Genomic DNA, 25,606 nt, shown 5'->3' on the forward strand with positions numbered 1-25,606 from the left:
CTACACACTCACTAAAATAGTTAAAACTAAAAATACTCACAATGCTGAGTGCTGGTGAAGATACACAAAAGTGGGAACTCTCATCCCTTTCTGGTGGAAATGTACAGTGATGGATCCACTCTGGAAAACAGTTTGGCAGTTACGTAAAATCTTAAACATTCACCTACCATATTACCCAGCAATCTCACTCCTGGTATTTACCCAAGAGAAATAAAGACATGTTTACACAAAAACCTGTACACAAATGTTAACAGCAGCTTCGTTCATAATCGCCAAAATCTGGAAACAATCCAAAAGTCCTTCAACTGGCGAATGATAAACAAATCACAGTCCATACAAACCATGGAATATCACTCAGAAAGAAAAAAGAGGAGCCGCTGATACATGCAACGGCTTGGCTGGATCTCAAAGGCATTGTGCTGAGTGAAAGAAGCCAGGCTCTAAGGTTCCATTCTCTATGATTCCATTGATATGACACTCTGGAGAGGACAAAACTCTCGTGATGGGGACTGACCAGGAGTTTCCAGGGGCTGGTGATGAGGGGAGGGTGTGACTGCGCAGGGGTACATGAGGGAGATTTTTGGAGTGGTGCAGCTGCCCTGTATCTTGATTGCGATGATGATGACACAAATCTATACATGTGTTAGTACTCACAGGACCATACAACAAAGAGAAAGTCAATTTTAGCGTGTGTTCACTTAAAAAAATAAAAAGGTAGGAAGGAGTGATGGGTGTTAGAGCTCTGTGGCCCCCCACCCTAGACCCTGTGCTAATGAAGAAAAACGTCTCCCAAACCATGTGACTCCAATCAGAGCAGTAGGACCCTGGCTCTACATCGGTTGGTGTCCGGGGAAGGGGGGCAGATCCTCCTCGTGCGAAATGGAGAAAATTCACATTTGTTGGAAATCGCATAACCATGATTCTCCCACTCAGCCCGTTTAGTCCTGAACCTAGAATGAGGTAATAATTACACAGCCCAAGGAATCTTAACAGCATGGAGGAGAAACCCAAGCAAACCCGGTGAGGGGGAAGTTCTACCAGAAACAGGAAATTTGAGCCTGACCAGAGGTCTCAGGGCTTCGCTCCCTCCCGCGATTGTGAGTTCTCAGCCAGGGCACTGTTAACCCCAAGGCGGCTCCGAGACTCCAAGTCTGCAGCAAACGTGCTTCAAAGGCAGACTTTGGGTAAATCCCCACACATCGCTTGTCCTCAGCCCGCCACAGTGGTGAGATGGGTCTCGATGTACAGACTGACCACACGCACTGCAGGACATCTGTATTCCTGGCCCCTCCCCATCACTGTCAGAGCCAAAAGTTCCATCCCCGTGTTCGTCCAAACAGCCCTTGGGCGGTGCCTCTGCTTGAGTGGCCGGAAAAAGAAAGGGATGTTGAGTTGGAATAAACTGCTCTCTTCACCCTGATTGGAAGAGTGTCCCCAGGGCCCAGGGGATAACACAACTTCATGCAATGAGATGAAAAATCTTAATGTACAAACACCCTCAGTAGTTTTAGTCCCCTGTCTGTGAGAAAGGATGCCAGTTCTGACCACATAACCCCTCCCTTCCTCAGTGCCCTTTGAGGAGTGGTCTGTAATCCTCAGACTGAACCCCATGAAGGTTAAAGCCTTCAGCAGGGCTGCATCTGGACCATAGAACTTGCGGTTCAGACCAACAGCAAGGCAGCCTGAGGTCAAACAGAATGCCCTGGATTTGGAAACAGAAAACCTAAGTCCAAGCCTGGACCTCACTGCCTCACCTCTCTGAGCCTCAGTGTCCTCATCTGTAAAATGGGGATAACAGGACAAGCTCTTTGCCACGTCACAGTGCTTCACACATTCTGTTCCCTCTTTCTGTGGATGCTCTTCCCAGGCTCTCACAGCTGTTTCCTTCCTGTCCCAGAAGTTTTCTTGCAAAATGCCACCTCCTCAGAGGCACTTTCCCATCCAAAGTAAACTCCCACCCCAGTCACTTTGTATCACAGTGTCCTGTTGAATTCCACCAGGCATTTGTCACTACTTGGATCGTCTCTGTCCTCTCTAGGCCGTTGTTCTCTTCCAGACGAGAACGCAAGCACCAGGAAAGCAGAATCCTGCGCATCTCACCTCCACTCTATACCCCAGGACCCAATACACAGCACACGCACACTGCATTTTGGTTGGATGAGTGATGATTCCCCAATTTCCAGGGTCACCTCAGGGTCAGGGGAGCCTGGGCAAGCAAGTACTCTGCACCTCACAGTTGGTGGGTCTCACTAAGTAGACCTCTGAGACACCCGCTCACATGCTCCCTAGGAAACCAAGAGCAGGAGTTTGGTGTAAAAAGCCTCAAATCATAAGATTCGGTATGCTGCATTTCGCCAGCTTGCCAGAGTACAATTTTGCTAGGAAATAAAAATACATAATATTGCCACAAAATTCAGAACCAGTAAGAGTCCCAGTTTATTATCCAGACCAGATGCATCTTTCCCTCTGCGTCAGTTATGTTCACCAAACATTCAGGAATTGACTTACAACGTTCTTTCATACCTACACTACCAAACGTAGGGTGGATAGCTAGTGGGAAGCAGCCGCATGGCACAGGGAGATCAGCTCGGTGGTTTGTGACCACCTAGAGGGGTGGGATAGGGAGGGTGGGAGGGAGGGAGAAGCAAGAGGGAAGAGATATGGGGACATATGTATATGTATAACTGATTCACTTTGTTGCAAAGCAGAAACTAACACACCATTGTAAAGCAATTATACTCCAATAAAGATGTAAAAAAAAAAAAAAAGCAGGAACCCAGCCGAGGGCTCCACACTGGAACTTAAATTACATTTGGACGCTAAGCTTAGCACCTAAAATAAAACTGAACTGCTCCATGGTGTCTCAACACCTCACCCTCCCAAGAGTGATCCATCAGCTGACATTTAAGTTAGGAGAGCAGGGTCTGCACTTTGTAGCAGTCAGACCCCAGGGGCATCACCCACCCTCGCAGTGCCTCAAATTTCCTCATCAGTGAAATGGGGATAATACTCACTACATAAATAGATAAATGAACACCAATCCTTACAGCAGCATTAGCCCATGGTAGGCACTCAATAAACATTCCTTGTGATCAGTATTCCTCGCTGGGAGGCTTTGAGCAAGGCATTTCACTTTTTGAGCCTCATTTTCTAGTCTGCAAAGTGGGTACAGAAATCCTTTCCTGCTTGCAAGGTTGCTGAGACAGTCAAATTAGATCACGTCCGAGAATGTGCTAGTTCCCCAGGGATGCGTGGTCTCCCCTTGCTGACTGAGGGGAATTAGAGAGAGGCTAAAGAGGTTTTAAAAGCATTTCTTCTCTAAGCAAAACCCGTGGGGATGAAAATCCTTTCCTGAACTTTTTTTTTTTTGCGGAGCACAGGCTCCGGACGCGCAGGCTCAGCGGCCATGGCTCACGGGCCCAGCCGCTCCGCGGCATGTGGGATCCTCCCAAACCGGGGCGCGAACCCGGTTCCCCTGCATCGGCAGTCGGACGCGCAACTACTGCGCCACCAGGGAAGCCCTTTCCTGAACTTTTAATCAGAGCTATGAACCAAGTGCTACGGGAAAAGGGGGAGGGAGTGAGGGTATGTGTTATGATAGTCATTGGCATGGGGGTACCAGGACAGCAAGATGGAGTGGTGGCTGGAGGTGCAGGCTCCAGGCCAGCTGCTGTAGGAGGGGGGAAAAGGGCAGTGGGGCTGGAGATCTAGAGGGTCTAGCTGCACAGCACCACAGCTAGCCCCAGATGGCACCCCTCTGCAAATTTGAAAAAGATATCCCTTCCCCAAGATACTTTGCTGCCACTTTCTGCAAAACTCACACAATAAATATACAAATCTACAATGACTATTACGTGAGTGGTGCCTTGGACTGTGCAGTATACAACCTACACAACTGTACTTAGCAGCCCGAGGAGCCCATGCACCCAGTAAGGCTTAAGGAAATCAGCTGAGCACAGATATGTGGATTTTAAATGGTTACAAAACAGAACATGGAAAAGAACCTCAGCAGATGTGGAGAAACAGGAACCTTTATACATTACTGGTGGGGATGTAAAATGACTCAGTCACTGCGGAAAACAGTTTGGCAGTCCCTCGGAAAGTTAAACATAGAAATACCACATAACCAGTCATTCACTCCTAGGCATATACCCAAAAAGAATTGAAACAAAAAGTTGTACACAGGGCTTCCCTGGTGGCGCAGTGGTTGAGAATCCGCCTGCCGATGCAGAGGACACGGGTTCGTGCCCCGGTCCAGGAAGATCCCACGTGCCGCGGAGCGGCTGGGCCCGTGAGCCATGGCCGCTGAGCCTGAGCGTCCGGAGCCTGTGCTCCGCAACGGGAGAGGCCACAACAGTGAGAGGCCCGCGTACTGCAAAAAAAAAAAAAAAAAAAAAAAAAGTTGTACACAAATGTTCATGGCAGCATTATTCACAGTAGCTAGAAGGTGGCAACAGCCCAAATGTCCATTAGCAGAATGGATACATAAAATGTGATTTATCCACACAATAGAATAGTAATCAGTCATAAAAAGGAATGAAGTACTGACACATACTACAATGTGGATTAGCCTCGAAAACATTATGCTTACAGAAGCCCATCACAAACAGCAGCATGATTCCATTATATGAACTGTCCAGAAGAGGTAAATCCACAGACATAGAAAGCAGACTAGTGATCGCCAGAGCCTGGGGAGAGGAGGAAACAGGGAGTGACTCTTTAAAGGTACTGGGTCTCCTTTTGGGGTAACAAAAGCGTTTCAGAACTAGATAGAGGTGATGACTGTACAACGCTGAATGTACAAAATTCCACTGAATTTAACACTTTAAGATGGTTAATTTTGTGTAATGTGAACGTCACCTCAATTTTCAAAATCCCTCAGCAGTTACATTTAGGAAAAGCCAACAAGGACAGAGAATGACACACGGACCAGGTGCCCACCCCTTATGCTAAAAGGACACATAAGCCCTGGCATGAACTTAGATCCCCTTGGGAAAGAGAAGAGAAGGGATGCAGAGGAAACTGACTCTCCAACATGAGAGTCTTCAACTCGGTGTGACTGAGTTCCTTGGAACCGGCACATTGGATCTTCCAGCACTCAGTGGAAACGGGATCTCAAGAGAGAAGTTTGATTATAGAGAAACAGGGAAAGGCACAGCTGTGCACACCAGATTCGAAAATGTGAAAGTCAACATCTACACTCGGAGTAGAATCCTGCTATCATTCCCATCGCACGGACAAGCTCACCAAGACCTGGGGAAGCTAAACCACCTGCCCAGGAGACATGGCTAATACCTAACAGGCGAACCCAGGCAGCCTAATCCTAGAGCCCCAGTCTGGACCCACTCCCTCTACCACCTCCCACATGAAAAGAGGTCATCAGGGTAAAAAGGCTCTCAGAGCAAAGGAGCAGAGGGTAAAACAGAATGCATGCTTCTGGGAGTGTGCAAAGCTTGATCTTGGAGATGATGATGGTGCTGACGATGCTGACGATGAGGATGATGGTGACGACAGAGATAGGAAGAGTGTGCACAGCACAGGATAGTTCTAGTGATTTACTAAGGAAAAATATTTAAAATCCTCTGTATAATTTCTGGCATACAATGAAGCCCTCAGTGAATGCCATCTTTTGTGACTGTTGTTGCTATCAATATAAACTTCTGGTTTTAAATGACTTGTAAGCAATTTTAAGTAGATTTTTAAGCGCCCCTCAACCTGTGACCTGTATTAATTAACACTTGAGGCACATCTCAAGCTGGCTCACGCCAATCAGGGGATTACTTGCTTCTCCTAACTAGAGAGTCTGTGCTGCAGTCAATATGGACCAGGAGGCTCACACAGTGCCCCCAGGTCCTGGTCTCCCTCCTTCCCTCTGCTGTTTTCCTCTGCTCCGCGTTTCATTTTGGGTAGGTTCTCCCACAGGGATGGCAGGGAGATTCAGGCAGCCTCACGTCCAAATCATCACAGCTTGACAACCCCAGGACAAAGGGAGCGTCTCCTTTGCAGTGTTCCAGCAGAAGACTCCTGGAGGGCTCTCACTAGATACATTTGGGTCATACGACATCTCCGAATCAGTCACTGTGGTCAGAAAGGGTGGAAAGGGTGTTCTCACTGCTGAGCCCGGGGCCTATGCTCCTGCAGTCAAGTGGACCGGGGGTGGAGGGAAGGTGATTCCTTGACGGGGAACAAAGCGGAGGTGGGTGCAGAGTGGGCAAAATCAGCAGATGGCCACTGCGTGCCCAGGGCATTGGGAGGTCCAGGAGTGGACAGCCTGCTCCTTAGGGGAAGCATCTATTCAGCTGGCATCTACTGAGGGCTTGCATGCACCAAGCAAGTGGACCATTTCCTGCAGATGTGGAGAAGCTGGCCTCTTACCCGCCTCCAGGAGAGAGGCTGGGGTCCACCGCAGCTGTGGACGAGAGAAGACACTACCTCGCTGGCCCTTTCATTACAAGAAAGCGTTAAAATCGTGGGGAGGAGCCTCCCCATTGGGCAGCCCGAAGGGAGGGAGCCCACCCACAGGCTCCCTGCGGGGGAGGGAAAGTCTGGGTGGCCTGAGGCAAGGTATGCTGGGGTGGCCTGCTTACTCAGAAAGCCCAGGGGCAGCAGACCCTGGGTCAGAGTGCAGCCCCAGAGAGCCGCTGGGTTGAGCTCATTCTTCTTAACTGATACCATGACGCATCTTCTGGAGAAGAAGGACATGATCTCCCAGGAATGCACATAAAGATGGTCCACGGGGTGTTTCTGGGATTAGGCAGGAGACGGGAGCTGCAGGATTGAAAGGGGTGTGTGGGGGGAGAGTGAATGAGTGTGTGAGTGCATGTGGTGTACAAGGAGGAGGAGGACGAGTGCAGGAACCTCCACTGTCTTAGCCACTAACCCCCTAAGCCAGTTAGGGTCACAGTGAACCTCCCCTGAGTGCTGGGCACAGAGCCAAGCGCCCTCCTCTGCTGTCGGCAGCTGAGGGAGGCGAGGCACAGACTAACTCGGCTGCCGTTTCTCAGAGACCCTGACTGACCGACGTGGCCAGCGCTGCAGTCTGGGACTCACACCCAAACCTTCTGACTCCGAAACCACCACCTTCCCACTACAGCCCGTGGCCTCCCATCCCCGACAAATGGCTATCTGTGCCTCTTTGTCCAGGCTTGGGAAATTCACTGAATCTGAAGAAAAGAACCCTCCAGGCCAGTGGGTGCAAACTAGGGACCTCTGGGCTGGATTCACCCCTCACGTGGGTTTTCTTGGCCGTCACTTTGTTTGGTAAAACTTTGGACTTTATTATCTTCAGGCAGTTCATCGTAGCTCACCACGCCATATTTCCTCACATCCCCAAATGCCAATCATTTCTGTTATCTGCCCTGCTACTCGAGGCCTTTCAGGGAACAGGGAATAACCAGCTGTTGACAGTGCTGTCAGATAGGTCTTTGTCAAAGTGAGCTGTGACTTCAGCCCTCCGGGACATAGCTCTACCTCGGTACACAGAAGGTGTCTAATCCGTCCTCCCATGATGATGAGGATGATGACAGTGATAGTGAAAAAGGTGGTTTGTTGTAAAGGAGAAACTAACACACTATTGTAAAACAGTTATACTCCAATAAAGATGTTAAAAAAAAAAAGACTTTAAAAAACACAGATAAAAATATATGTAGCATATCAGATTTGACAAATCATATGGATTTAAAGTATTCCAAAGTTTTTGTATTATCTGAAAAGTTATAAAAGTAACAATATGTATTAGATTCTTAAAACCAAGGCTGTAGGTTTAAATGCTGTAGTGATCATTTAAAGAATAAATCTTTATATGAAAAAAAATAAAAATAAAAAAATTTAAAAAAATTTAAAAAAAAGAAAAAGGTGGTGATGATGATGTTAAAGAAAAAAGCCACACATGACCCTTGTTAAAATGGTGAGGGAGCCTTTATTCCACACATGACCCTTGTTAAAATGGTGAGGAAGCCTTTATTCCATACATGACCCTTGTTAAAATGGTGAGGGAGCCTTTATTCCACACATGACCCTTGTTAAAATGGTGAGGAAGCCTTTATTCAAGACTGTTGCAATAGGTATAGGTTCCACTGCAATGAGATTTTGCAGGAGGAAAGAAAGAGATTGGGTTCAACTCTGAATTCAACAATGAAAAGTGAGAATTTATAGCTAGTGTTAATAGATGGAACATTAAAAGTAGGAAGCATCAGGGATGGATGAGGGAGACTGGCTAACCGGACTCAACAGGATTCTTGCTGAAGGCAGCCCAGGGGGTCAGACATCACCAGGGAGGCGGGGGATGAGGGGCTCGGGTGGTCAGAAATCAAAGGTGGGCGATTCTGGCTAAACCGCCTTAGCAGTCTTCTTGCTGAAATTGGGCTCTTGAGGACGTGCCCAAGGATGAGGCCTCGTTGAAAACGTGCTCAGAGGCGCCTGACTAGAGTCTGGTCAAGGGAGAGTGGGTAAGTGGTGAGTGAGTGACTGGCCCTAAGCCCCGCCCTCGACACGTCTGCAGTTGTGCAGCCCAGCGCTGCCAGCATCTGCTCATCAAGTCTGACCAAGGCAAAGACAACTTTTGGCTGTGGTTTCATCTCTATTATAAAGACACATGTTTTGAATTTTGAAACCACTCACAGGCCCTTCTTTCTCACCTTCACCGAACTCCCAGGGTCCTAGGGCACAATTAGGAAGTGCTGGTCTAGAATAAAACTGTGTTCCGGTCCCCAGTGGCAGGGAGTGTGGTCAGCTAGCTGTCAGTCCGTTCAGGTCTGTCCCAGCTGCAGAGAGCTGCCCGGCCAAGCAAGCCTCCCGGAGGCGTGGGTATAAGGGCTGGGCATTTAAGCCGACAGACACTCTGACCACAGTCCTCACTCCAAGTGCCCCATCAGGCTGGCCCAGGCTCTACCAGGCCACATCGAAGTTCAGCTTCTTCCTCTACCCAGTCCTGCTTCCTCTGCCTTCCTTTCAAAAGTATTAATCGCCCAAAAAAGTCTTATACCCAACCTGTCTCAGTATCTAGTTCCAGAGGCCCACCTGTGACAGATGCAGTGAAGAATTCTGGGGCTTCCCTGGTGGCGCAGTGGTTAAGAGACCGCCTGCCAACACAGGGGACACAGGTTCGAGCCCCTGTCCAGGAGGATTCCACAGGCAACTAAGCCCGTGCACCACAACTACCAAGCCTGTGCTCTGGAGCCCGCGAGCCACAACTACTGAGCCCGCATGCCACAACTGCTGAAGCCCACACACCTAGAACCCATGCTCTGCAACAAGAGAAGCCACTGCAGTGAGACGCCCACACACCGCATCGAAGAGCGGCCCCCGCTTGCCTCAACTAGAGAATGCCTGCGCAGCAACGAAGACCCAACGCAGCCAAAGATTAAAAAAAAAAAGAAGAAGAAGAAGAATTCTGACCTTTCTCCCCTCACACAGTCTCAATGCCGAGGGTCATGGGCGCGTTTGCTTGACACCCCCAAATACACGGGAGAGCCTCAGCTCCCTGAGACGACAGAGTAGCCAGGCTGACGACGGGGATGGGATGCGGGAGGAAGGGGAAGGGAACCAGGGCCTCGGTGCCCCTCCAGTTACCCTCTCCTGGCTGAACACACTGCGGGAAATCAGGGTTTACAGTTCCTTTCCCCAACAGAAGAGGAAGTGCCTTCAACACTAGAAAAAGACGTTAACACGGGATCTTTAACACAGTGCCTGGCAGCCAGTCGGCCTTCAGCAAGTCGCAATTATGCCTGTCCCACCACGAGGGGTCCTCCAGATTCATTTCCATCGCTGGAAAGAAACAGAGCAGACTTTAAGTCTCATATCTGCAAAGGGGCACTGAGAAGGCCTGTGTTCCTGCACAGACGGCTCTTTCTGCCGTGCGGGGCAGGGAGGCCAGTCCTCTGCTGCAGGACTTGATTCCCAAGTCCAGGTTGCCGCTCTATCAACAAATGCAACTTTGTTGGGCAGCGAGGAGACACTCATCCCCTCTACCTTGCTAATCTGCTCCCTGGAAGCCTGGCATAAAAAGCTTCTAGATTTGACGCTCTCTGATAAAGGAAGAAAACAGGTGTGAGGCCCTGTGTCCTCTGCAGAGGGTGAGCGACACAGCCATTGTCAGCCCCAAAAAGGGTTCAGACAGGAAAGGTCGAGCCCCGGGGGTCAAGGTGGAAAGGTGGGCATGTCCCCATCAACAAGTAAAGGTCACCTGAGAGCTGAGATGGGTCTTGCAGGCCCTGTGTTTCCTGCATTCCAAGGAGAGAAGCATACACGTGGACATTCCACGAATAATCCAGAGGCTCCACAGCCTCTCCTGGGTGTCTCCTTGGGTGTGTGTGTGCGCGCGCGCGCGCACACACACACACACACACACACACACACACACACGTCCAACTCACACCTGATCTTCCGTTTTGTGTCAGCAGGAAGAGTGGGTGGGAAGGTGACTTTCCAGGTTGGAGGGTCACTGACCCTAGAACACAGCAAGCAAACATCCTAAAACACCACAGAGAGCCTCTGGAAACTGATTGGAACCATTTGTGTGGTCGACTAGAATGAGGGCCGCAGAGGACTGGAAGGCCAGGACAATATCTGCTCTGTTCTGAGGCCAGGGACAGATGCCAGCGTTCTTTTGACTTTACAGCTTTTTCTTGGCTTGTGCGGGAAAAAGAGGCTGATTAAAAATGGGGCCCGCACTGGCTGACGAGAAGCCTGCCAGAATGTGGCACAAGACATGGTGGGCCCGGCTGGAACCCTCGTTGATTCCAGCTCCCACTGGACACATGCATCAGGCAGCCGCCGCCAGCCTCCAAGGCCAAGAGGCCCCAGGGATGCTCCTTCCCTGTCTCTCGGGCCTTCTTCCTGCCCCTGCACCAGAGACCAGGTCCAGGCTAAAAGCAGAGCTACACCAACACCCCTCCGCCTTCCTCCAATTAATAAAAGCTTTCAGAAATGGATGGAAAGATATTCATCCCCTCCAAACCCATTTCTTCCTGTAGCGGTGTCGTAGGTAAAACCGAATAAGCCCAGGGCATTGAGTTTCACTGGGCGAGTCACTGTGTGGTCTGTTCTGAGAGCCAAGACTTTCCAACCATACATTTCAACGGCGGTTACTCAAGTTTGGGTAAGAAAACACTTACCCAATTTCCGAGCAGACGGTGAACCGCGGGGCCTATAACAGATAGAGAGAAGGAGCACGCGTTTCCCGGCAGCGCCCGGCTCCCAGGCCCGCGTGCACGTCCATGGGGCTGATACAGGATGCGGCCAGGCCTGCCAATTAGCCTCTGGCCCCTTCAGCTGGAGATGGGGCAAGGTTCCCCCATGTGCAATTCAGAGAATTTCACACAGTGCCCGCTCCCCTGCTAGAGGGGTCGAAGCTCACGGGAGGAAGCTGGAATGCAGATTGGAAAATGAAAATATTCTGTTAATGAGGAGCCAGAAAAGACTGGAAATGCCACAGCTAGAAGGGGCTTTAGAGAGGGGCGAACTCAGGTCTTAGGGCTTTGGTGGCCTTGTCCATAAAATGAGGGAGTGGGGGGGGAGGGGGGACTGAGGCCAGCGGTCCAAGGCCACCCAAGGTGTTAGTGGCTCAGCTGGGCTCAGACCCCTGACCCCAATCCAAGGCTCTTCCCGCCACTTCATGCTCCCCGTCCAGAATGGAGCGCAGTGAGTGCTCAGCTCAAGGCAGCTTCCATGGAAGTGTTTGTTCTGCTTACACCCGAGAGGTAACTCTCCAGACCCGAGGATCATCTGACCTTTCCTTTACACAGCCCTCTGGGACGGATCTGACCCCCTGAGCCACTTCTAACCGGCCTCCTTCATTCATTCCACAGTGCTCTGAACTGTCCCACGGTGTGTGTGTGTGATATGTACTGAGCCCCCACCAGCTCCGTCCCAGCCAGCGATGTGCTGCTCCTGTTCTGGGCTCTAGGGATGCAAGTACAACCAAGCCACCACCCCCACCCTACAGAAGTTCTAAGCCAGCTGAGGAGGCAGATGCTGAACCAACAACCGGTGGTGGTGTGATGAGCAGGACAGTGGTCCTCATTTTCCCACAGACTGGCAGTTCCCTAAGGATGAGGCAATAGGTTCTCTCCACCCCAAAGTTCACTGATGACCAGAGGACTGATAGCAACACACGCTGTTGGTTGGTTGGTGGCTGGTTGACTCATTACTGGTGGGTTGTCATTGGTTGAGTGGGTGGTTGTTCATTGGTTGGCTGGTTGGTTGGTTGGTTGGTTGGTTGGATGGATGGTTAATTGATTGACTTATTTTTGGTTGTTGTTATTGGTTGGGTAAATGGTTGTTAATGACAGGTTGGTTGGTTGGTTATACGGAGGGATGGATGGTTAGTTGATGGACCGTTTATTAGGATGGTTGTTTTTGGTTGGGTGGTGGTTGTTCATCAACTGGTTGATTAGTCGACTGGTTGGCTGGCTAAAAACAAAAGTGAGATCTAAGCCAGCACAGTGTCCTAAAGGGAACACGGACTTCAGCATCAGAGAGCACGGATCCCATTCCCAGTTCTGCCACTTCCAAACTTTACAACCTAGAGAAAGTACCTTCTCATTGACACTTCCAAGCCACAAGACCCTCATCTGTAAAACAGGAATAATAGCACCTACTTTGCAGTTAATATACGTAAAGCGATGAGTACATCAGTGTCACTCAGCAAATGGAAGCTATTATCATTACTATTATTCATCATGGAAATGAAGAATTAGAGTCTGTAACTTGTAAGGCGTCTTTCTTTCTCACACACCCCCAACGCAATGTCACTCACTTCAAGATCTGCACACGATCACACAGGCCCATCTATGTGGTGAGTGATGGGCCCAGAAAGAAACAGGGCTCATCACAGCCACTGCATAATAAGAACTAACCTGTAATTTAGTGCACAGACCTCTTAAAGGAGTTTCGAATGGCACTGTCATTCAAGGCTCCCCTCCCTTGGTCATTTGGGATTAAAAGCCAACACCAAACACAAGCATCTGACGGAGAGAAGTTCCCCCCAAAGCTCACCTACCCATGATTCACAAGCATCCAAAACACTTTACGGCTTGCAAAGCACATTTATATCTATAGGTCATGTGACACCCAGTATACTCCTGGAAGGCAGGCAAAGCTCAATTTGTCTCCCCACTCTACAGATGAGGAAACTGAGGCTCAGAGAAGGAGAGTTACTCAGACAAGTCACACAGCATAGCCCAAGGGAAGTCCTATGCCTTTGTACTGGGGCACAAGTTTAATGGGTATTGAACAGGAATCCTCCGTCCCAAAACATCTCTGAAGTTGATGTTCCAATTTGAAATCCAAGGCAGGTGCTTTTGTCAACATGTTCTCCAAGGACAACCCACTACTCAAACACAGAAAGGTTCTAAACCACCATTTTTTTAAATTTCCCATGAAAATCCCAAAGAGCCATAAATGAAAATAAACATCTGGATATTAACATTAAGTCAAACATCATACAATTCTGGAAAATACCAGGGTAACAAGATGCCAGCTCAAATGACACTGGCTCAGCTCCCATGACAAGTGTGGCAGGGACCAATGTCCAACCTGTCTCTCCAGGATTCTGGGAAGTGGGCACGGCTTCCTTCTTTTTCCTAGTCATGACTGGCTCCAAGCTCTTGTTTGCACTGAAGTTTTCCATTTATACATCATATCACTGTCCTACATGTGACCATTCCTGTTCTATTGGCCTAGTACAATAGATTAGACCCAGTGAAAAAGAAAATCAGTTAATTAGAAGATAGAGCTAAAAGATCACATAGAATGCAACACACAGAAATTAAGAGGTGGAAAATATTAAGAGGAGTTAAGAGACATGGAAGACAGACTGAAAAGCGCCAACAAATATTTAATAATATTCCTTACGAAGAAAACAGAGAATGAGAGATGAGCACTTGTAGATGAAATAACACCTAAAGTTTTTCCAAAATCAAACAAGGACATGAATATTCAGACTGAAGGAACATACTGACTCACAAGCAGTTTGGGATGGATGGATAAATGGGTGGATGGATGAATAATCTAGTGGTGGACTTGAATAATGACATACCTGTGGAAAGATTCCCTTAGCTTAAAAAGAAACAATAAAATCCTAAATCATCTTGCTGCCAAGCTCATCTCCCAGAGGATGGAAAGAGATCTAAAACTTAAGCTCATTCTGACCAATGAAAAAGAACTAAAGGGGTTCCCTCGTGGCGCAGTGATTGAGAGTCCGCCTGCCGATGCAGGGGACGCGGGTTCGTGCCCCGGTCCGGGAAGATCCCACGTGCCGCGGAGCAGCTGGGCCCGTGAGCCATGGCCGCTGAGCCTGCACGTCCGGAGCCTGTGCTCCACAATGGGAGAGGCCACGACAGGGAGAGGCCTGCGTACTGAAAAAAAAAAAAAAAGAGAAAAGAAAAAGAACTAAAGAACTTCTTGGAGAGGTGGTAATATAGGAATTCCTATAACAAAAATTAAATCCCTACCTCCCCTCATAGACATAAATAAACTCCAGATGCACTAAATGCTAAAGATGAAAAGCAAAATATTAAAACATTTGGAAGAAAATATAGAAGAATAGCTTTATGAATTTTGAGAATACTTTTTTAAACGAGAGGTAAAAATACAAAGATACATCATCATCATGATCACCATCATCAAAATCATCACCACCACCATCACCATCATCACTATCACCACCACCATCATCAAAATCATTATCATCACCACCATCATCATCATCACTACATCATCATCATCATCAACCACTAACACATGATGAGCACTGACCATACACATTTAATCCTACACATTCCATCTGCATCTGCTCGTTTCACTCTTATGAAAACCAGCAGAGGCATACGTAAAAACATTGTTCCCATTTTGTAGATGAGAAAGCTAAGGTTCAGAGAGGTTATGAGACCTGCCCCTTGTCCCACAGCTGGGAAGTCATGGGTTTGATGCCAGGGCTGGCCCATGTCCATGTCTTCCGTCCTGCCTCTTTAGGTCCTGGCTCATGCCTGTCATTCTGAGCTCTCCACCAAATGTCTATGACCTGCCACCTTGAAGTCCATCCTCTTCGTGCAGGGGCCAAAATAGATTCATCCACACATTTCACAGAGTTTGTTAAGACCTACTAGGTCCTGGGGGTTCTGCGAGACCCCAGAGAGGTTGATTTCAATTTCACATGACTCATTCATCAGACTGATAGGAAACACGAGGGCAAACATTTTTTTAAGTTTAGAAACACAAACAAACATACTGAATATTCTCCAAGGGTTCCATCATATAAGCGTTGATATGAGGGCACTGAGCCTAATGGAAAGTGAAAGATCGACGCTGGGGAGGGTGGGAGTAAATAAACCCTCTCTGCACCCCCAGGTTTGCTGGAGAAAACTGTTTTTGCAGGTGGGAAAATGACTACATTTCAATCAGGATCAAATTCTGAAGGCTTTGCCAGCGCTCACAAGTGCCCACATGGTATAGAGCCCTGGTCTGGCCAAGTTCCTGCTCAATAACCTACTTCTACAGCTCTTTGGATGTTAAAAAAAATGAAACACAAGATAAACTCAGCTGAAACCCAAACGAATGGATTCGTTCCCATTTTAATGCCATTTGAGGGTGTTTTATAGCCTGCACTGTGTATCTTTTGCACATCTATTTTTAAATACTGCAAACTCAGTGATCATGATAAAATATATAAAACCCTTTACAAAATTCCATCTACAAAATTACAGCAAGATTTAGGTGGTAAAAATGTGCGGTCAATGTTGTTAGGCAGTGATGGCAGGGCCTGAATTGTACTGAATCATTCCTTTGAACAAGGGGCACAAGCTAAAATATCTTGGTCTTCTTCCTGAAGGTTGTCCCAACTGTAAGCCCACCCCCTCCACGAAAATGCAGCTGAGTGAAAACGGGGGTCAGCTCATATTCTCGAGACCATCCTTCTATGAGGAAGGTCTTCTGCCACTTTAATAAAACCAGCTAACACTTACTGCAGGCTCGGGGCTTTTCTACATGCTTACATATATAAATTCATTTAAGACTCACCACAGCCCTGTGAGACAGGTAATGTCATTGTCACTACTTTACAGAACTGGAAACTGAGGCACATAGAGGTTAAGCAAGTTGTCCAAAGACACACAGCTAGTAGGTGGCAGGTCTAATGGCTCTGATCCCCGCTCTTAACCACCACGCTCCCTGCCTCTTGTGGATGCCTGCTAACAAGGTCATACTTGATCATTGGTACTTTGCTGCCAGAAATAGAGATAATATAAGAATCCTGGTTTTACCTGTTAGAATATTATTCCCTCCCTCCAGAAGAAGCAGGCAGTGATGCCATCCAATAACTGTGCCACTACTAGCCCATACAGAACTCTGGTGTGAATTAGAAAAAGGTACCCCTTCCTCCATCTGTCAGAAAATAGTCATAATATACTTTTTGTTGGAACAAATCACTTTATTACCAGATTTTATTATGAAAAGTGTCATACTAAGCCCCCATATCTATGATATCTGTGATGCAAATGGGGGTCCTTAGGGTTGTGCAGTGCACAACCTGAGCAACCATACATAGCAGCCCTACCCTCCATCCTCAGCCAAGTCAAAACAAATGCAGTTTGGACAGTGTCTCTGCAAAACCACAGTGCAGTAAAGCAGAGACACTAGGAGAGTGGTCCCTAGAGTCACACCTCATGCAGTCATTGTTAGGATTCAGCAAGGTAATACAATTAAAGTGTTTCTAGAAACTGCTCGTCAGATGTTAGTTATTGCTCTCATTAGTCCATTCAAAACACTTTCCACTTTCTCATCCTCAGTTGCAGCCCACGGACAGCATTAGAGAGACTGGAAATTTCTCCTCCAGGGAGAATCCCCAGACAATCAAGACTTAAAAGAACTTGCTCTTCAAGGAGGTACTCAGCCAAGTTTCCTTACATGTTCTGTTAAAACTTCAGCACAATGTTACTTCCCTTTTTCCCCTTCGTGGAAATGCTGGGCTGCCCGTGAGCAACGTGACCTAACATCGGCTTTGACTCTTCACCCCACTAAGTACCATGAGCGCGCACTAACCCTCAAGGCAACACTCTGAGGGAGGTATTTTATGCCCGTTTTACAGATAAGAAAACTGAGGCTCTGCCTGGGGAGCTGAGGACCAGACCTGACAATTCCAACCTGATGTATTTGGGCTTCATAGCTATCGTTCTTAACAAAGTGGTAATTCAGCCAAAATAAACCCATTTTGTAAATGTTATAGATAAAGCTGACAGCAGTCAATCTAGATAAAGCTGACAGCAGTCAATCACAGCCCCGAAGCACACACAGCAAATGAAGACAGCGGCCTTCCTTGGACAAGAATCACCTCTACTTTCCTTTGAAAGAAATAAGGGAAAACAGAATAGGTGATCGCTGTTCATGGCATTTGGTTTCTCGTGGACACAGAGGCTAGAATTCAAGGTGCTCTGAGATTTTTAATACCTTCTCAACTCAAAGCACCACATGGAGGGTTATCATGTGTGAAGGGAAACATGCTTTTCCACGTAATATTTCCCTTTCCAGTAGGATCCCATCACCCTTTTTTAAATAACAGCGATACTGAGATCTAATCCACACTATGCTGGGTGTTTTAATAGCTGTCATCTCATTTAATCCAAATCACTGTTCCACTGCACAGATTTGAAAACTGAGGCTCAGAGAGGTCAGTGTTCCCAAGGCCACCCAGTTGCTCCCTGGCAGGAGTGGGATTTGAACCTGGATCTGCCTGAGTCCATCTCCAGAGATCTTCCTACTCCTCCACGTTCTCTCTGCCGGAAGAGAAGGATGAGGCTGGTGGGTACGGTGACGGCAGCTGCCCTCTCACTATTTCACTGTGGGACATTTTAGAGACAGCTACAAAACTGCACTTTTATTTGGTTTACATAAACTCAAACGCATGCAATTTATCACTTCACCCATGTGTATCCTTGGGTTGGAGATGTGCCCACATCTAGGGAACCCCTAGGAACAAGCATTACACAAATAAACTTTTTTCCTACATTCCCTCTGATTCCTGGAGCTACTGAGACAGCGCGCCAATATTTCTGTAATTTTTTAAATCCCACAAAAGAAAGTTAGTGTACAACAAAAGCCTCTGTGGTTCTCAGCTGCATCCTAACCATCCTCGTGCCAAGTTTCTGAATAGAGATTGGCCCTAATAGTGGAGCCCGGGAGAGGACGGCCTGCCTAAGAACGCTAGTTCTGATATTTTACTCTGAAGTAGGATGCCAGCCAGTGCTGAGGAGTTGAAAACAAGGGAGACAGGAGCTCTCAACAAACATCCTTCCATCATGGACCTGAGATGCCAACCAACGGTTTAACCATTATTAAAGCCAATGAATTAAAACCAGTAAAATACCATTATTTTACAATAAGTTAATTCAATTCCTTAAAGCCAATTAATTTATTTTACAATAAATTACACCAATAAAATACAATTGAAACCAAAATTCATTGTCTTTGGCACAATTACAAGACAACTGGAATAGGATCTAGAGAGAGCGTCCTCAAGTGACAAGATCATGGACCAGCGAGGTGAGGACCCCAGGTCCCCATCCCAGACCCACTCACTGTCTGACAGGCCCTGGCCAACTTATTCATCAGTTTTCTTGTGGTAAAATGGGGACACAGGGTGTGGTATGGTATGAGGCTGCGTAAATAGTGTAGCACTCTTCAGGTGTGTGCTCCAGCTTGTCACTAGAGGACACTGTGATATTTAACGTGTTCCTTCACAAATGACAACGAATGTGGGATCATGGAGTCCAGAGATGGCAAAAGGGTCTCCACTCAAGTCTACTGATTGGAAATGGAGAACTGTGCTAAGAAGGATTCTGAGGCCAAATGTAAAGTCGGTGGGATGGAACTCTGGGATCAGTCAGCAATGTCTGTCATGTTTGAGGTGGGGGGGGGGGCTCGGGTTAAACAAATGATGTACACTCCCCATAAAAAACAACACACGATCACCCTCCCCAAACTATGAGGTTATTTTCTTTATAAAAATATTCAAAACGTGAGATCTTTGGTAATATATTCCAGGCATTAGCCATTCTCCACAGGAAACGCTCTCTAAACAGGTTTAATTCTTGTGAACTTTCCAAGGAAGGCGCAAATTCCATCTTTCTCTACTCCAGACTTGATACCCTAATGGAACGGGTGGTTTCCATTTTCTCAGGCCTCCTACTTTTCCAAACAGGACACAGAGATGAGCAGTCTTCAAAGAATTTTTCATGTTCATACAAAAAGGCAGATTTTCCCATCTGCCTGGAGGTTGCTTTTGGGCCACGGCCATGGGAATCACAGAGAGCACTGCGACACGACATTCCGATGAGCTCCCCCGACAGAGCGACTTCACCCCTGCCAGGGAGGAGGGACCCCGCTCTGCACTTGCAGAGGCCACAACGCCCCCAGACAGCTCAGCTCTGCTCTCGGCCCCTGGCTGCCGGCTGCTCCCCAGGCTGCCGCGTCCTGCTGGTGGAGCTGGCGCTGCTCAGAAGGCCCACATCTGCGGCCCTGGCCACGAGCGATTCGCGCTCCCCATCGCCAAGGCTGCGGTGCCAGCCCCACATCGAGAGCCGGATTGTGGTGGTCTGTCTGTGTTTGTTGAAATTGGGCCGGGAGATACGGCCTCACAGTCAAGATTGCCTGGAATGTGAGCCTGAGCGCTGTGCAGACGGCTCTGTCAGCAAGCTCAGGAAATGGGCTGCAAGGCTGGGACGAGGCCCAGGTGTGGACCACGCAGCTCGCCCAGGAGCACGCCATCGGGGAGGGGAAAACCGAGGGACGCCGCCAGTACAGACGTCCCTTCTGTGTTGATGCCGTCCTGCCTTCTCTCTGTTTGCAGCATGAGGCCCTAATTTCCTTGACCAAGTAGAAAACCCAGTAGGAAGCACTGATTTTCTTATTTGACCAGTAGGGCTTTTTCCAAAAGGGAAGATGAATCCTGCTGACTTTCTGGAGAATGCTAGCACTTCTTATTTTCAAAGGCACAATCTCTGGGTCCCCTTCTTAAAATAAGAGCAAAACAACGTTCGTAGTAATGAAAGAAGTGCCCATTTACTGAGCATTACTAGAGAGAGTAGAGTGATATGCAAAATGTTTGCCCACCACTAAGCCATAGGCACCGGCTATGGAAAGCACTGGAACGGGCCTCAGAAGCCCCCCACTCTGCCAAATGCTACTCTTCAGTCGCTGGGTCATGAGGAGGTTTGGAGGGGGCGGCCCTAGGGGCATGGCGGGGGCAGCAGTTATTTATGAATGAGTATGGCAAAATGGCAGCATTTAACCACAGCTGTGCTCCCAATGTCTTGTCCCTGAGTGTTAGCCCCGCTGAGAAGCACCTGTGCAAGGGGATCTCCAAACGGCCCCCAACAATTCTGCCCACCTCGTATGCACAGGCCCTCCTTCCCAGGACTCGGGAGGGCCTGTGACTGCTTGGCCAGCGGAAGTGACGTCTGGGTCATATCAGGAAGACCTGGCCCTTGGAGGCCTGCGTCTCCTCTTAGGAAATCCAGGCCACCCTGGTGGAGAGAAGAGCTGTGCGAAGAGACCTGGAGAATGAGACACTACGTGGAGAGAGGCTGTGGAATCATGAGGCTCACCCGAGGGCTGTGGTCTTGAGCCCCTACGCGTGAGGACGGTTCGTTACGCGGCACTAGACAACCAGAACAGCGCCTAATATAAGTCCCCTTCTGTAGTTATTATTGCTGTGAGGTGGGCACTATTATACCCATTTTACAGACTCAACAGATTAACGCATTTGTCCAAAACCACACTAAATCCTGGAGACCAGCTCCGCGGGTCCTCTGACACCCTAAACCATCATAATTTATAGAAGAACCCGAAAGCTCCTCTCAGGCCCTCACTCTCAGACCCCCACCCTTCACCGAATCATTTAATGTCTCCAGAAAACAGCTGTGTGCCCCGTGATTTCTGCTCATGACCTTGTCGACCTTCCCATTCTGCCCACTAGGGGTCTTGGCCCCGGGTGAGCATCCCCGGTGCTATTAGAACCAGCAAGCCCACCACTGTCCTGGGTGTAGCCTCCCTCCCTTTCGGAGCCCCCACCCTGCCCCCTGCCCGAGCACCATCCTGGGAAAGCCGCCCGGCCACATGACGAGCTCTGTGGGTATATTTAGCTGCTGGGAGACTTCTCAGGATGGCACTGTTGATCCTGGACCCCAAGCCAGCCTGAGTGGAAGAGCCGTCATGCGGTTTTCTCACTGCCCGCTCTTCATGTTTTACACACTCACTCCTCGTCCCTCCGAGGAACAGAGATGCTGTATAACATTTATGAGCTTTATTCCTGCTGGTGCTAATGGAACTGGAAAAAACTTTCTCATTTTTTTTCCCTGCTGGAAAGTACTTTTCCGTATTTTTCTCTTTGTTATGAAATCTCCCCAGCTATGTTAGTTAATTATTCAAAACAAAACTGCCCAGTGAGACTGAATTCATACCACCAGAGAGTCAAGTGTTTTTATTCCTGTTGCGTGGTGGTTCCCACCCCCACCCTGCTCTCCCCAAGGCCCTCATTAGGGTGATGGATGCCCGGTGTGCGCCATGACAGGCTGAAGAGGGGAAGAGAAGCACACCATGCCGCCCCATCCTTCATGTTCCTGCCTAGCCCCATTCTCCTGCTTCCCTGTGCTCATCCTTCAAGGCTCAGTTCAACTGCCACCTCTGCCAGGAAGTCCTCAGGGAATACTCCCTCATCTTCACCTACCATATCCTCATTGGCGCCTCTCATATAACCCTGAGTTCCTGTCTCTCATCTAATTTCTCTTTTTAAGGCTCATCTTCTCAGCCAAATCCTACGCTCCAAATTCCAACCTCATGTTCGTGCAGACGGCATCATTGCCATCACACACCCCACATTCAGACCCTATCCCCAGCACTTCGCAGGATTACCTCATTTCAAAATAAATACACTGATACCCCCATTCGGCAAAGGAGAAACCAGGGCTCCAAAAATGTGCCCCGTAAGGCGTAGCTGGGATGTGAGCCCAGGTGGCCTGAGGTCAGGATCTCTGTTGTTAACCACGTTAGTAATTAACCCACAACGCTAACTGAGCATTACAGGACAAAAGGAGAAAAAGCGCAAGAGCACGATCTAACTTTTTCCTGCAAATGAGCAGTAGAGGAAAGGACAGCTCTCCAGTGGGGATACCCCACACTGGACAAGACGTACTGAGACACGACCTCCGTCACATTGCTTGTGGGAGTCAAAATCCATACACACATTCTCGTATTTGTTTTGGCAGTGTAATGCAAAATCAGCCAAAAGGTTTTACTCTATGACTCCTGCTGTCCAAATCTCTCTTAAGGATACGAGCAAAATGTGGGTCAAGATTTATACACAGTGACAGTCACTGCACATGACTTCCAACAGCAAAAACTCGGAAACAATCTAAATAAACAGCAGTAGGAATGGAGTGTGGAAACATGGTGATGTTTACTTTCTTCTTTCATTTTTCTACATTTTCCAAATTCCTTCAAAATGCATGTGTTGCCTACAGGATCAGGGAAAAAAAATCAATAATGTTTTTAAGGCAAAGCAGGGACACAGGTCACGCCATTCCTGCCGGCAGAGAAGCATCTTTGTGGAGGGCATTCTGGCAGCACATGTCCCAGTCCAGCAATTCTTCTTCTAGGAATTCACTCGACATAAATCCTGACACAAATGCTCCAAGATACACGCACAAAGACATTCAGTGGAGCATGACTTGTAATGGCAAAAGACTCAAATCAACCTAAAAGTTTACCCAAAGGGAATGGTTAAATAAATTATGGTACATCCATACAAAGGAACACTGTGTGATTAAAAAGAAAGAAATGGAGTGTAACATGAAAAATTGGCCATGATATATTGTTGAGTGAAAAAAGCAGGTTGCAGACCTGTATGCATAGCATAATCCCATTTGTGTAAAACAGTATACATATGTGTGATTGTTTATATAGACGTTGGGAAGTCTAGAAGGATATACATCAAACTCTCAAACAGTTGTTACCTGGATGGGGAACAAGTTGGAAGAATGAGGAACTTTTGTGTTTTACTCAGTTTTTATATTGATTGAATGGTTTCCAAACGTGGTATTGCTTTAGGTAAGTAAATATATTCTTTCTTTACTTTCTGTTATGGAATAATAAAACATATGCAAAAATAGAAAGAACAGTACAATTAACTCAATGTACCCTACTCAAGGCTTCCTCACTTTCTGGTTGTGTGACCCAGGGCGAGTTCCTACCCTCTCTGTGCCTCAGTTTCCCTGCTGTTATGTGGGGATAACAAGGTCACCCACTTTCTAGGGTGGTAGCGAGAACTGGATTAGGGAATATGTAAAAGCTGCTGAGACCATGCTGGTACATCAGACGCTAGCTTATATTCCGTGACCTGAAGCTGGTAGGGACGGAGCCCAGGGAGCCCACGATGGATTAGCAGATCCTGGGGCATTGCACGGCAGGTAGCACAGCGGTGACAACTGTTTTGTTATGGAATCAGCCAATCGTGGTGGTGCTACTTCCTACCTTTTTGACCTTAGGCAAGTTACTTCACCTCTCCCAGTCTCAGTTTTAGTATCTGTAAAATGGGGTGGTGATGAAACCCTAGCCTCATAGGGTGCTGTAAAGATTTGATAACCTAAAGCATGTAATGCTAAGAGCCAATGCTCATGGGAGGATGACTTTGCTCCAAGCACCTAGTTCCAGGCTTTGTCTGTCTTACCGCATTTAGTGTCACCAGTGCCCTGGGAGAACTGGTCAATTTTTACCCCGTGTAAGGTTTCTAGAACTCTGCCAAGGATGCAGGACTTTAGCCAGTCCACAATCCCTTATCTGAAACCTCTGGGGCCAGGTGTGGTTCAGAGTTGAGAGTTTTGGGGATTTAAAAAGGCAATGAGGCACTCATCCCGTATGGTCTTCACATTCCAGCAGGGTCTGGGGCAGCCTCTGGGATCAAGCATGTTGACACCCTGGCAGCAAAACATATGAACATTCCTCCACTAATTGGGATAAACAAAGACCCAAATAGACTCACATCAGTTCAGGTCAAGTTTTACCACCCAATCAGTTTGGGGCAAACTTGAGAAAAACGTTTCAGTGTTCCGATATTCTGAGATTTTGGCACTGCAGGGAGAGGCAAGTGGGCCGACAGTATAAACATCAGAGAGACCACACATGGGGTGCAGTGGGCAGCAGGAGTGATTCATATGTCAGGACCTGGTGACAGGAACATCAGGCCAATAAGGGGCCTTGAAGACCCTCGAGCCCTTTCACAAATAAGAATCCCAAGAGCCCAAGCTTGTATAATCCTCTGGACTGTGGGGAGGGTCAGGCAGTAATGGGGTCCAGGAAGGCTGAGATGAGGGTGGGGACAAGGTCTTTAGCCTTGGTCTCTTTGTCCATGCCCTCATTGCCAGGGGGCACTAGGATCCCTGAGGGCCATCAGAGGTGCTGTGGGCTCCAGCCTCCCTCGAGGCCCTGGGATCCAGGTAATAGCAGGGCCATGTCAGGGGCATGCAGTAGAGTCTAGTCTTGTCACTAGGGCATCCCTCCTACCTTCCGTATGACCCCTCCTCCTGATACACACACTATCTCTCCCCAACCCCTTCTTCTAGTGGGGGTGGCCATACTCTGCCATGGCTTCGTCTCTGTGGCCACAGCTGATTGGCCCAGGGAAGAACCTATGAGCCAGTCAGAGTGCTTCCTGAGATTTTTCTCAGCAACTGGGAGAAGTAGCAGGAGCAGCCCCTCTCCCCTGGGGCCTTATGAGCCAGGAGACAACAGCTCAGATGCTGTCTTTCTGCCCTCACGTGGAGGAATCTGTTTTGGAGAGTGACATGCTGACAGAAATGGATATGGGAGAGACAGACATTTCTCTTGCTCCCCTGGCTGAGCTGACACAGAGACCCAGGTCCACAACTGCCCTCCCCATGGCCTGGATTTCATCCTTTCAATAAATCCCCATTTGTACCTAATTTCCATTGAGCTGGGGTGGGAACACGATGTGGGGGAAGAAAGGGTCCTAGCAGCTGGCCACGAGCAGCTATCTGGCTTGTGAATGAGAGCTGTGTTGCAAAGAAAGTTCCTCCTTCTGTATTTGTTCAGGAGGCTGGGGTGGGGGGTGGGCACATCTTACCCCACACCTACCCAGCACCTGTTGAGAAACACTGATCCCACTGCAGAGTTTGGATTTACACGGACTCTGTATAACACCTTATAAAGAAAGCCACTGGTGCAGAAGATTAAAGAACACCATTAAGTTCGTTGTTTTATTTCTTCTGAGACTGAACGAAAGCTGGAAAAGCGCAAGGAAACGTTGCTGAGTTATTTACTCTCTGTTACCAGGGGCCGTGCATCGCCTCACAGAAGCAGCCCCGGTTGGTCACGGTGGTGGTTTATAAGGTGTAAATGTTGAGGGGGAGCCAGTGCCATCCGAGCGAAGCTTGGCGCAGCCACACAGTCCAAAGAGAAGTCTGTACCAATAAAAGCTCCTGGGGCCAGTCTGGCGTCCTAGCCCCGGAGGGACCAGGAAGGAGGCCAGTCCAGCTCCACGGAGTCCCTACCATTCCTGGGTGGAATGTGTGTCAAGATCCTGCCCACTGGGGCGGCTCTG

General features: G+C 48.3%; 1 protein-coding gene across 6 annotated transcripts in view; it reads right to left on the reverse strand.

Moving 5' to 3' along the window:
* The window catches only part of C17H16orf95 (chromosome 17 C16orf95 homolog), a 193,875-nt gene that overhangs the window by 101,704 nt on the left and 66,565 nt on the right, over positions 1-25,606 (reverse strand). The window contains exon 8 of one of the 6 annotated variants that reach the window (XM_028478070.2): positions 41-120. The exons of 4 other annotated variants lie outside the window; for them this stretch is intronic. In XM_028478070.2, the coding sequence (XP_028333871.1) occupies positions 81-120 (40 nt within the window). In that variant the 3' untranslated portion in view covers positions 41-80. Of the gene's footprint in view, positions 1-40; positions 121-25,606 lie in introns of those variants that run through there. One more of the 6 variants, XM_028478071.2, reaches the window with a different exon arrangement.

This window comes from Physeter macrocephalus, chromosome 17 (genome assembly GCF_002837175.3).
Source record: "Physeter macrocephalus isolate SW-GA chromosome 17, ASM283717v5, whole genome shotgun sequence".
NCBI lineage: Eukaryota > Metazoa > Chordata > Mammalia > Artiodactyla > Physeteridae > Physeter > Physeter macrocephalus.